The sequence below is a fragment of the Otolemur garnettii genome, unplaced genomic scaffold (assembly GCF_000181295.1).
Source record: "Otolemur garnettii isolate 467f Iridium unplaced genomic scaffold, OtoGar3 scaffold00075, whole genome shotgun sequence".
NCBI classification, from domain to species: Eukaryota; Metazoa; Chordata; class Mammalia; order Primates; family Galagidae; genus Otolemur; species Otolemur garnettii.
In genome coordinates this window covers 2,234,011-2,246,832 of record NW_003852470.1, presented here as the reverse complement: position 1 = coordinate 2,246,832, position 12,822 = coordinate 2,234,011, and the positions used below count along the sequence as shown (strand labels likewise).

At 52.4% G+C, this 12,822-nt stretch overlaps 1 protein-coding gene across 1 annotated transcript in view; it reads right to left on the bottom strand.

Annotated features, from left to right (window-relative positions):
- Positions 1-11,062: 11,062 nt before the first annotated feature.
- Positions 11,063-12,822, bottom strand: part of TCERG1L (transcription elongation regulator 1 like) — a 169,623-nt gene continuing 167,863 nt past the window's right edge. The window contains exon 11 of the mRNA XM_023515631.1: positions 11,063-11,219. Coding sequence (XP_023371399.1) covers positions 11,063-11,219 — 157 coding nt within the window. The remainder of the gene's footprint in view (positions 11,220-12,822) is intronic.

Sequence of the window (12,822 nt, the reverse complement as noted above, 5' to 3'; positions counted from 1 at the left end):
CCCAGGCCCCCCCGCCTTGGCCCTGTGCTCAGCCCTTCCTGGCCCTGACCAGGCCCCTCTTCAATGCCTGGGTAGAGCCTCTTCAAAGGCACTGCCTGTCCTAAGCCGCCTCCTCTGAAATACGTCCATAATATTGTTCGTGATGATCCGCAAGCTCAGGACTCCATTTACACAACAGCTGCACGGTGTTCCATGCTCATGTGCTTGTTAAAAGCTTTTATAGCAAAATAAAATTAATATTTTACAAAAAGACTAAGCATTTAATAATTTCCATGCCCCCAATTATCAAACACTTGCATTTTCACAGTGGTGTTTGGTGCTGAGCAGGACATCCAGGGGCCTGTGTCCTTAGACCGGAAACCTCAGGCCTGCCTGCTGGGACCCAGAGGCCAATCCTGAAGTCGGAGTGTGGACAGAGCGTTCCCCAGACAAGACTGTCCCCTTCCTTCCCAATATACACACACAGCACACACACACGTACTCGTACACGCACACACAAACACACAGAGATACACGCACACAAACACAGAGATACATGCACACACACACAGATATACATACACATACAAACACAGGGAGATACACGCACACACACACAGAGATACATGCACACACACAGAGATATACACACACACAAACACACAGAGATTTACACACACATACAAACACAGAGAGATTCACATGCATACACAAACATGTGCTCACTGCATATCACAGATGCACATGTAGATACACAAATACACACAGGCCTGCACAAATATACACACACATGCTTGTATATGCATACACACATACATTAATATACATACATACATGCAAATACACATACATGCTCTCATACATGCACACAGGTACACGCATGCACATGTGTGCACACACATACCCAGAAACACCTAAAGCAAGGACTGTACATGTGTGTGTTCATGTGAGCCTGTAAGTGTGTATCTGTGTGTATCTGTGTGTGCACCAATACAATCCTTGCTCAGGGGTTTCTCTTTGTCTGCTACAGGCCTCAGCCTGAGCCACACATCCCTTGGGGCTTTGTGCTTTTACAGAGCATCCTGACCCAGGTCTGAGTTCCCAGCAGGGCCATGTTCAGGGCCCAGCATCCGGGCCTGGTACAGGTCGCCTCTGGAGTTGGACAGCAGGAAAGTTCTCAGGGACACCTATTCCCACCCGGCTTGGTCCAGCCTCTGCCACTCTCCCCTTATCCAGGCTGCTGGGCTGGGGACCTCCAGGAAGAGCAGCTGGGTGTCTGAGAGCGGCTGGGGATGCAGGACAGACCCAGCCCTGACCCTGCAGGTGGCCCTAATTTGTGCTGCACCCACTGAGCAGTGCTCCGGCCGTGGTCTCAGCCCCAGGGGTGCTGATAGTAGGAAAAGGGTTTGCAATGTCCCTGTAAAGCAACAGGGACCACAGTGGTCCCTGGGGACTGAGAGCCCCCAGCATGCTCTGGATGGGGTGGAGGTCTCGAGCTCACACAAGGGTCATATATTGCAGCACCAGGGACATGCAGGTCCAGCTCATGCGTGTGGCCCTCCATGGAGCACAGCTCCGTTTCCGGAGTGTTCCACAGCCCACGCCTCTGGGATGCCTCAGGTTTAGGAATAGGGTCCTTCATCTCAGCCTTGCCGGCTCACTAAGTAGACACCTTTCCCCACCCCCAGGAGACCCGCAGGCACCCTGAGCACTGGTGAGGGTCAGTGCGCTTCCCACAGCCAAATTCCAGTCGAAATGCACCATGGGGCCGGAGGTTCCCAGGAAGTGTCCTTTCCTGTCCAACCTCGGTCTAACCAGGAGACTTCTCAGCATGTTTCTCTTGAAAAATGGGAAAATAAAAAATAACTATTTCAATCACTATTTCACGCAACTCTGAGGCTATCAGTGAATTTTTCTAAAGATGTAAATTTATAAATTTCTAAAGCTGCAAATTCATACTATTGGACTCTCAATGCATTTTATATTTTGATCAACTAATTGTAAGGTCCAGAAAGCAAAGCAGACCTGTTGGCCTTGCTTGGTGGCAGGCAGAGGGTAGGAGAGAACTCACTGATTGAGGGCCCGATAGAGGCTGGACTAGGATGGGAGAGTGGGTTAGCTCGCGGCTGAACTGTGGGTGGGAAGCAGGTGCGGGCTGGCCTCAGCTGGGCTCCAGGATGATGGAAGGGAAGGTCTGGCTACTTCTCACAGGACGTGATACTGAGCTAGTTCACAGCCACCTCATCTGAGAAAGACCTCCATGCCCCAGCTCCCCACAACTCCCGAGGCAGGGCTGTTGGCGGATCCCTTCCTCCTTTTCTGTCACAACCCACACAATCACACTCAGAGGAAGCCAGGGTGAGGGCTCTTCCCAGAGACCCCGCAGGGGTGTGAAGACCGTTGGTGAGGAGTCCCGTGTTCTTGACGCTGTGATGGTGCTGTGCTCAAGCTCTCAGCAGTCAGCCCCAAGTGCTCAGTCATGAGGGGGCTCGAAGCCTGGCACTGGGAGGATAGGCAGTGGGGCAGTCACAGACACAGGCAGTCTGGCAGCTCCTGACACAAGGCCCAGGGGTCACTACATCTCTCTCCACTTCTCCGTGTCTGAGGGATATACCATAAAAATCCTTCCACAGTCCTCCTTCCTCCCTTGGGCCGCTGTCCTGTTGTCACAGAAAGGCAGCAGAGAGACGACTAGGGTGGAAGCCGTGTGTGTGTGATGTGTGTGACAGCACCAGTCTTCACCTTGTGCAGGTCCAGGGTGACGCACTGACCTTCCCTGCTCACTGCCCGTGGTGATTTATTACCCACCTGATTAATCACAGCTTGATTAATTCCCCGAACTCAATTAGTTTCAGAGTTAAGGAACCCAGGGGTGGTCAGAGCCTACCGGAAATGCAAATCTCTCCCAGAAGTCACCAGTGCCAAGTCTAGCGGGTGCCCCATCCCTCATCTCCCTCTGTCCTTACCCCCGATGTCCCCATCTGCCTGGGCACTGTGGCTAGAAGGGTGCATGGTGAGGGCAGCACCTTCTCTCTGGGGTCCCAACAGCAGGTGGCTGATCTCTGACACAGCACACACCACTCCTGTCTGCTCTGGATTTCAGAGGAAAGGGGCTCAGAAATGGTGAAATCAGACCCTCCACAGATGGGGAGTCAGAAGTCAGGGAGGAGATGTCCTGGGCACACCGCTGGTGCTGCCCCAGCTGGACCCAGCCCGATGGTGGCACCTGCTGGTGGGGGTGTGGGGGCTCAGGCAGGGGTGGGCAGGGAATTCAGGACCCCCTGTGGGTGAGGACACCCTCTTGGCCCAACAGCCACCAACCCAGGCATGTTAGGGGTCCTGAAGGAGCCCACCCTATGCCCAGCCTGCTCACTCAGTGTGCATCTGAAACAGACTGTGGAGCCCGCCCTGTTTCCATGTGGTTTAGACCAGCAGTTCTCAACCTGTGAGTTGCGACCCAAAGGAACTGTATTTAAGGGTCATGGCGTTAGGAAGGTTGAGAACCACTGCTTTAGACTCTTGCTGAAACCACAAATCCACAAGTGATGGTGGAGGTGAGCACACAGCTAAGAGGCTGATTTTTTTCTGAAGTTATTTTCATTATTTGATAAGGCTTTAAGTGGATTTTAACTACCTCCCTAGGTAGTTCTTTCTAAATGTTTTAATTATAAGATCTTCCTGGCTTAATACATTATATGGCGCATAATCAGGTTATATATTTTCCATCCTATCTCAACCTGAAAAATAAGCGAACGGGATTATGATAATACCTTTGCAGGGCAATTAGAGCAGCAATCATGGTGCAAAGATGGTCTCACCCAGCCTGAGCTGCTGGGCTGACTCCTCTGCCCTTGAACCCGCCACCTTCCTGGCAGGTGGGACCTTGCCTGCCCAAGGAGGCCAGAGGCAAGATCCCCCCAGGTGACAATGTTCTCCCTGCAGGAACAAGCTGCCTTTCTAGTGTCCAGCACTGACAGAGCCCTCTCTGTGCTGGCCACTTTTGCACGTGACCACACACTCTGCAGAAGAATCCAAGCTTCACAGAATTTAAGGGACTTCCCAAGCTTCCTTGCTAAAGGCCATCTCCTCCTAACGCCCCAGGCTCCATTTTTAAACAACCCTGACTCCCCTGTGGGCCGTGGGGGAAACCAAGGCCCAGTGGGCACTGACTGGGGGACCTGGGCTAGTTGCTTCTCCTGGCTGCCCCTGAGGCTAGTGTGTGTGCTGGGCAGCTGGTGCCGGTACATGGACATGCTCCTCCCTGCACATGGGAAACCCTCCCTGAGATTTCACTTTTGATCTCACTGCTCTGGAGTTGTGTAGAGCAGTGGCCGGACACCTGGGTCCGCAGGCCACCTGCCTGTCTTCTGGTCCCAGCCCAGGTTTGCCTGTATTTAAAACGGTGTGGTCATGCTGACTGCTCCTGGGTGCCTGTGAGGACCTCATGAGTCACCATCTCAAATCGCTCAGAGAAGCGCGGCAGGTGTCTGGACTGGCCTTGTCCATGCCCTCATCTCACCCCAGGCCTGGACACACTAAGGCCATTCCATCTCCCACTTCCTCCAACCCTAACCTGACCCTAACCCTCAGCTCTGCAAGGGCAGGGCCCGAGTCCACCCTCAATTTGTGCCCAGAGAGCAGCTCCTGGCTCCCTGGGAACACGGCCTCTCAGGGGCTGATGGGCTCCATGCCCTTGCTCCGCTCCCAGGGCTGGAGGAGGCGGGCGGGGGGCTCGGACAGTAATGGGACCCACCTGGACGGGAGTGCCCTGTCAGTGCCCCGACTATTTGAGGAAATGACTTGGCCACAGGAGCCCTGGCTGGCAGGGGAAGAGAGGGTGGAAGGAGCCCACACCAGGAGCGATTTACTGCCAGCCGCGAGCACCTGCCGTTGCCAGGCCAGGGCCGAGCAAACTCCGTTCTGCTTCCGAGGCACTGAGCTGTGTCGACACATTCTCAGTGGAATTGCTGGGGCCTTTATGGGCCATTTCCATTCCTAAAATATGGTGTAAGTTGCAAAGTGATGATGCAAATGGCAAGAAATATTTATTATGTATAGGACTGTAATAAATATTTCTTTTATACCCTAAATAAAACCTAAAAATCGTGAGTGTTTTGTGGGCCTCTTTTATGCCTTCCCATTATGGCCCTGGTCCTGTGATTTAGCCAGAATTTAGTGGCAGTGAACATGAGCTACAGCAGAGCTCTGTCCAAACCCAAGCAGAACCACTCTGGGCAGCTGTCACATGCTGCACGGGGCATGTCTGCCACCTTGTCCCAGAGGGCTCCTTCCCACTCAGGGCACAGTGAGGCCGAGGGGAGGACTGCTCACTGCTGGGAGCTGGCGCCTGCAGGGACAGCCGCATCTCAGTCAGGACTCCTCTCTCTACCTGATGGCCGAGCGCTGTCCGACAGGCCAAGTGAGCAGAGGCAGCGCCTTTGCAGAGACATGTGAATCAGGAGAGTGTTTCAATCCTGTCAGCACAGCAGCAAAAAATGCAGGTGTGGACTTCTGCCTGTGTTATTAAGTGTGAGTTTGGAGAAGTGGAGGAAGTTGAAGAGGCAGCATAAACGATCACTTCTCAGCACACTTGCCAGGAGGTGATTGATGGTGAAAAGCATGTGGACGTCCCGATATTGGCTTCACGGGCAGAATTAGAGGACTAGAGTGGAGAAGTCCATCCTGGATGGATGTGGGGATGAGTCAAGTAAAATTGCCCTCAGCGCCAGTGCCACACTCTTTCTGGGAGTGGACAGAAATAATCGGTCCTCTCGTGGGAGCATCTTCTGGTCTGTTTGCATTCCCTGACATACACGTCCTTGGGAGGCACCACCTCCTCTGACGGCCACACAGCCCCAGGATGGGCCCCAAGGGGCACACCAGGGACATGGATGCACTCAGGCAGATGGTCAGTGATGCCCACCCTACAACAACCTCCGGGGAAGGACCCCTAGGCAGGAGCCGGGGGGCATAAGAAAACAGAGGGGCCATTTTAAAGCAGCAGAGTTTACTAAGACAAAAACACACCACACACAGTGCAGCATGCACCTGCACATTCACACGGGAGCACTCCCCACACGGCACATACACACACACCACACACAGTGCAGCACACACTTCCACATTCACACCTGTGCACACATGACACAGCACACACACACACACCACACACAGTGCGGCATGCACCTGAACATTCACACGTGAGCACACATGACACAGCACACACACACACACCACACACAGTGCGGCATGCACCTGCACATTCACACATGAACACTCCCTACACAGCACAGACACACACACCACACACAGTGTAGCATGAACGTGCACTCATGACACATCACACCTGAGCACTCATGACACGTCACACAAGTGCACAGAGACATACAGGAGGTCTGACAATTAAATGTGCAAACTTGCGAACACATGTGTATGTTGCCAGCCCAGCACACACAGCCCTGTGAGGGGTCATGACCTTGGTGTGTCAGCGTGTCCCAGCTGTGTTCATGTCAACATACGGCATGTCCTGCTGAGTGGTGGTCATTACTGTTGTTGCATGTTTTGGGGCACTGTCATGAGAATATCAGAGCTCAAATTAGAGCAGTGACAATCATTTGCAAATTTCTCCTCACTCTTGGCAAGAAGTTAAATCAGGAATATGTTAGTCCAATTTTATGGGGATAATGCCATGAACAAAAGGGCAGTGGGTTAAATGCTTTTCTGAGAAGAAAGACAGCATCATTGATGAAAATTGCAAAAATTTATCAAATTGTGCATCAAAATCACCATTGACTGTGAGAAGCACAGGAGACCAAGTACACATCAATAGAGCAGCAGGAAAATCTCAATTGAAAATCTCAGCCAACAACTCATGGCTCTTGCATCACAACAATGCACCAGCTCACATGGCAGTGTCTGTGAACAAGTTTTTAGCCAGTAAACAAATAACTGTTTAGGCATACCCCACCTACTCTCCTGATCTGGCCCTCAATGACTTTTCTCTTTGCCTAAATATAAAGGAAATATTGAAAGGAAGACATTTTGATGACATTCAAATGGCATCAAGGGTAAGACAGAGAAAGGTCTGATGACCTTTCTAGAAGAAGAATTCCAGAATTGCTCTGAAGGGTGGACTAGGTACTGGCAGGGGTGCCCAGCTCCCCAAGGGGAGCACCTCAAAGGGGACCATATGATATTCATCAGTGAAGTGTGTAGCACTTTTTCTAGGATGAACTTTGAAAACTTAATTGACCTCTATTGCACATTTGCTTACCACATATACACACACCATGCACACACAGGAACACGCACACACACAGATGCACACAGGTGCACTCCCCACACACACAGTGCATCTGCACATACACACACCATGCACACACAGATGCACACAGGTGCACTCACCACACACACAGATGCACACAGGTGCACTCACCATCGTCCCCCACGAGGTGCGTCTATACCTACACGTCCATGCGCAAGTGTACACACACAGCAGAGCTGATGTCAGCAGGAATCAGCAGGTTTGCACACCCACAACTCTATTCTATAGTCTCCACTGAGAGCACAATGCCAAGGGGCGTCTTTCTTGATAAGCCAATGAAACAAAACCTTGCAGTGAGTTCTGTTTGGTTGATTTTCCCCTCCAATTGGCCACCTGGGCCCTCACACCACCTCCTGCTTAGACAGATGTGGCTTGTGAGGGGGATAGAGAAGACAGGGTGGGATCCAGTCACAAGAAGAGGGACAGGAACAGGTGACCAGAGCCCCGAACCTGTGGCCACTGAACTTACAGACAGTTACCTCATAGGAAATGTCACAGACAAACCCTGGAAATAGGAGTCCCTACTCAGTGGACATGACACTCACTGCCTGCTCTGCACCCAGCGTCACCAGCAGTGGGGCCTGAGGTGCATAGACCATGGCTGTGGCCCTGCACCTGTAACTCCCACGGAGGGATGCAGCTCAGGTGTAGACTCTCTGCTACGGAAGAAGCTGTGCCCGTGAGCAGGCTGCGGCAAGGCCATGCTCTCTCAGCAGACAGAGTCTGGGCAAGCTTGGAGGAGACAGGGTCTGATGGGTCAAGAAGACTTTTGGGCTTAGGGACATAGGCCAAGGCCGGTAGTAAGGCCCTTCCTGACCTGTGGCCATCAGCAGCACAGGTGCCCTGAAGCCTGGGTGAGGTGACAGGGCTGAAGTGATTCATCACCTCAGTATGGCCTCAGCCAGCTCTGCACACCACCTGACACAGCTGTGTATGCAAAGCCTTGTCCTGGGTGCCAGCTAACAAGGGTGACAGTGCAGTGCCCCTTGGCCTGATTTTCCTGCCCTGCTCCATGTGGGAATTGTCACATTAGAGGTGGAGCTGAGTTGTGCAGAGCCTGGCTGGTGACCTGCACTCCCCAGGGCATCAGCACATTGGTCACCCATTTGCTCTCCCTGCCCCGACAGCCCCATGGCCACTCTGGAGTAGAACTGGGATGAAGGAAACAGCAGCCTTGCCTCAAGCTCAAGCAGCCAGAGAGAATGGCAAATGCCATCCACCTCCCCTCCTCCGTTGCAGGTGAGGGGGAGCTCCTGGTGCAGCCGTGGGGCCGAGGGAGAGGCAGGGCAGGGCATGAGCCTGCTAGAACTGCTGGCCTGTCTTGCCCACACCAGCTCCGAGATAGGTGAGATGGCCCTGCACTGGGACTCTCGGCTGGTGGATTTGGGGACGGCGCAGAGAGAGCAGTTAAGGTAAGTCATGGGATATTTTTTTTAACTTCAATTTAATATGAGGATGCAAATTTTGGGGTTATACTGTTCTCACTTCCAAGTTCAAGTTCAAGTTGTAGGAGAGCCCCTCACCCAGCGGGTTGTGCTGAACACCGTCACACTGTGCACATTAGGTGAGATCCCACCAAATGCCCTCCTTTCACCAATCACCCTCCCTCCTCCCCTCCCCCTCACCCCTGCCCCTTGCTAGACTATGTGTTTCTTTTATCATCCATGCTGGAGTGTAAATGTTTATATATTGGTTTCATATTAGTGCTGAGTACACTGGATACTCCCCCCACCCCCATTCTTTAGATACTTTACTAAGGAGAATGTGTTTCAACTCCATCCAGGTAAACATAAAGATGTAATGTCTCCTTTTTATGGCTGAATAGTATTCCATGGCATACATATACCACAATTTGTTACTCCATTCATGGGTTGAGGGGCCTTTGGGTTGCCTCCATGACTTTGCAATTATGAACTGGGCTACAGGATATTTGGGTTCAAATGTCTTTGTGGTAAAATGATTTTTGTTCTATTTGTAACAAGCTGCCAGCTGAGGCTTCCTAATAGGCTGAGCTTGGTCTCAGCAGAAACTGCTGCCTTACGGAGAGTCCAGGGCCCCAGCAGGGATCCCTCCCTTGCTCCCCACAGCAGGGCTACTTCTGTACCAGTCCTGGGGGCTCACAGCCACCAACACCCTACACCAGAGGTCTCCCCACACTGACACCCTCATGGGTATTTCTGGACAGAGGCACCTACGGGACCCCTAGACCCCACCATCTGAGTGTTCCCTGGGTTTGCTGCAGAGCAGCTGGGTAACTCATCTGCCTTCCACTGACCACAGTTAGGCCTCCTCCAACAGGATGGGGTCTTAGCCCTGGGGTGGCAGGACTTCTGGGACCCTGTCTCCCCACCCATGGGTGGGGCTGTTCCTTATTACTCCTGTACTAGCCACAGGAATCTGCACTCACCAGCACCAGCGCTCAGCTACCGGTGATGCTAATAATTTCTCTATTATCCTGTTCCTGGCTCTAACTCCAGGAGGCTTCCACTATCTGGTTCTTTCCTGACCAACAGATGATGGGTGTGTGCCCTTCTGGAACCTGCCTCCGGCATCTCTGTCTGGGATTCTTCCAACACCACTGGGTGATGGCCGGGTGGGAGGGCACCTGACCCTGAGTGGTGACGCCCTGGAACCCACACGTACCTCCCGGCGCAGGAGAATGGGGCTGGGGTGGATCCCGCCTGGCCGATCACAGCCCAGCGTGGGGGGCAGCAGTGTTCTCAGGAGAACCAAGGAACAGGGCAAAGGGAGCAGGCTGCCTTGCTCTCTGTCAAGGACAAAGCCACTGTGTCCAGACAGACTCCACACACTTGCCGTAAATAAATGGATGTCCAACAAGTTAAAGAGCATAACAAATCAGCTAAGGTTTCACCAAGCGTCACTCTGCCTGGGGCAGGGAGCATGTTGAAAAGTCACATTTCTTTGGGTCTGATTTCCACAGTCCTCTTGTGATGTCAGATTTTTTCCCTAGATCTTCGGGACTGGGTATCTTGAGTTGAAACACAATTTTGCTGCTTGAGATTATAATGAAAGTCTTAGGCACAAACACACATTGGTTTAAAATATTTATTGATTAAAAAAAATTTTAAATTTTTTATACAAAGATGATGAGAAAAATCTCATGCAAACTCTGGGCATACAATAAAAATAACTCAAATATTAATATGATGGTTTTGTACAAAATAATTCTTTTGTAAGTAGGACCTGTGACGGCCAGGCCTAGGGGCCCCTCGGAGGAATGGACAGTCACCTTTCGCAACTGAGAGTGATCGCGGTCGCGGGTGGGACGTCACAGTTATCACGATGGTTGACAATGAGGACCCTATTGCTACTACTCAGAAAATGAGACCAGAGCTGGGGACGGAGTGAGGAACCCCCCACTCCACGGAAATCCTGGGGGAAGGAGGTAATCCACGGAGGCTTTCAGAAAGGTTTTGGGTAATTGTCTTAAGTGATGAAACGTGTTGAGATTGTTCTAGATGGGTCCCATTTCTGCTGAGTTACCAACCTGCAGCTGATTTATAATGTGTGTTTATTACAAGTAATTTGCATAATTAAAACAATTAAGAGATCGACATAATTAGGAATGCATCAAACTGTGGACGTCGTACAAAAGAGAGCTTCAATATGAAACAGTAATCCTCTGAGAAGGGAGACCCGGCAGCCCCGCCGCTCCACCCCGCCTCTGTGTGTGCTGGGAGACCCCTCGCGCCCCACTCCCTGTGCCACCCACCCGGGTCTTATTGCGTCTTTACAAACTCATCTCATTTTCCGCAGCCTCAGCCTGTTTTCCTTGTCTCGTTTCTTAAGAATAAGTATGAATTGGTTGAAAAAATGCTCCTGGTCTTTCCTTTTTTGAACAAGTCGAAATCTCTGATCCCGGCCATATTTCTCAGCAAACTCCTTAAATGTGGTCCTGAAAGAGAAAGAGTTTCCTGGGCCACTTCCTCTGAGAGGGACTGTCATTTCCTGAGTGGCAGAGAGCTCCAGGGGTGCTGCAGCCAGGTAGCACCTGCTCCCCACAGATTCCCTCGGGCCCCGCCCTTGTAGAGCCCCAGCCCATCTCCTGCAGCACCCCTGCCAATCCTGCCACCCCACCCGTCACAGCTTCCCCCACACAGGTCTGCTCCACCCACCCCTTGCCCCTCTCCCTGTGCTCCGGCCGCCTGTGTGCCCTGCCGCCTGCCTGCCTCCCTCTCCGCTTCTTCCCTCACCCAGTTAGCGCCCACTTGTCATCCTCCTGACACGCTAGTAGTGCACCTCCTTCGGAAACTCGCCCTGTGCAGAGTCCACAGAGCTGTGACTCGCTCTCTCATGGCCCCATCAGTTAACGACCTTGTCAAACCTCAGCTGTGCACTCTGGACACTCCTCACTGAAACCCAGACCCTAGCACCTGCTCTGGTCCAGTGAACATCCTGCCAGGCCCACGGGACCCAGCACAGTTAGCACCAAATGCCAGTGGAACCACCTGTCACTTCCAGGCCAGGAAATGTCCATGAGAAAACTCGAGGGGCCAGCCTGGGCACCCCCGGCCATCAGGAGGGCTGGGGTGGCTCCAGAAGCCGGGCAGTGGGTGCTCATCTTTAACCACCGAGGGACCTGTCAAGCTCTGGAGCTCATGCTGCCCATTTGCCCAGACTTGGACTTGAACACAGGGGCAATGGCAAGTGTAGTGTGGCCCCAAGGAACTGGCTATGTGACACACTCACCCGTCCAAGGGCAGACAAGTTTTGCCACCTGCCTCCCAGCCCGGGGTCCTCACTGTTGAGCAAGGACTAGTCTGGAGGAGCGTCCCCAGGCTCCAGCAAAACCACCACCATTCTCTGTCCAGGGGACTCTTGTTAAACCACGTTTCTCTCTACAGAGAATTGTATATTTCCTTGCAGACACTTAATTATTGTATTAAATTATTCTAACATAATAGCTTTGTAAATACCTGAACAATAGATTATACTGACATGGCTGTTAGAACACAAAACGAATAATTAACAGACTGGTCCTCACTGTCACCACTGAACTGTCTTCATCCCATTTTCCTGCTTAGTCTCTGGGGGGCTTGTCACACATCTCTCCAGAAGAAAAACACTTCTATACGGTTGTCCTCTTATTTCCTTGTCCTCTCTCCTCCCTCCTTCCTCCCCCCCTTCACTCCCTCCTTCCTCTCTCCCTCCCTCCCTTCCTCCTTCTTTCCTCCCTCCCTTCTTCCTTTCTTCCCTCTCTCTTTCCCTCTCTCCCTCCTTCCCTCTCTCCCTCCTTCCCTCTCTCCCTCCTTCCCTCTCTCCCTCCTTCCCTCTCTCCCTCCTTCCCGCTCTCCCCCTCCTTCCCTCTCCCCTCCTTCCCTCTCTCCTCCTTCCCTCTCTCCTCCTTCCCTCTCTCTTTCCCTCCATCCCTCCCTCCCTATCTCCCTCCTTCCTTCCTTTCTTCCCTCCCTCTCTCTTTCCCTCCATCCCTCCCTCCCTATCTCCCTCCTTCCTTCCTTTCTTCCCTCTCTCTCTCTTTCCCTCTCCCCCTCCTTCCC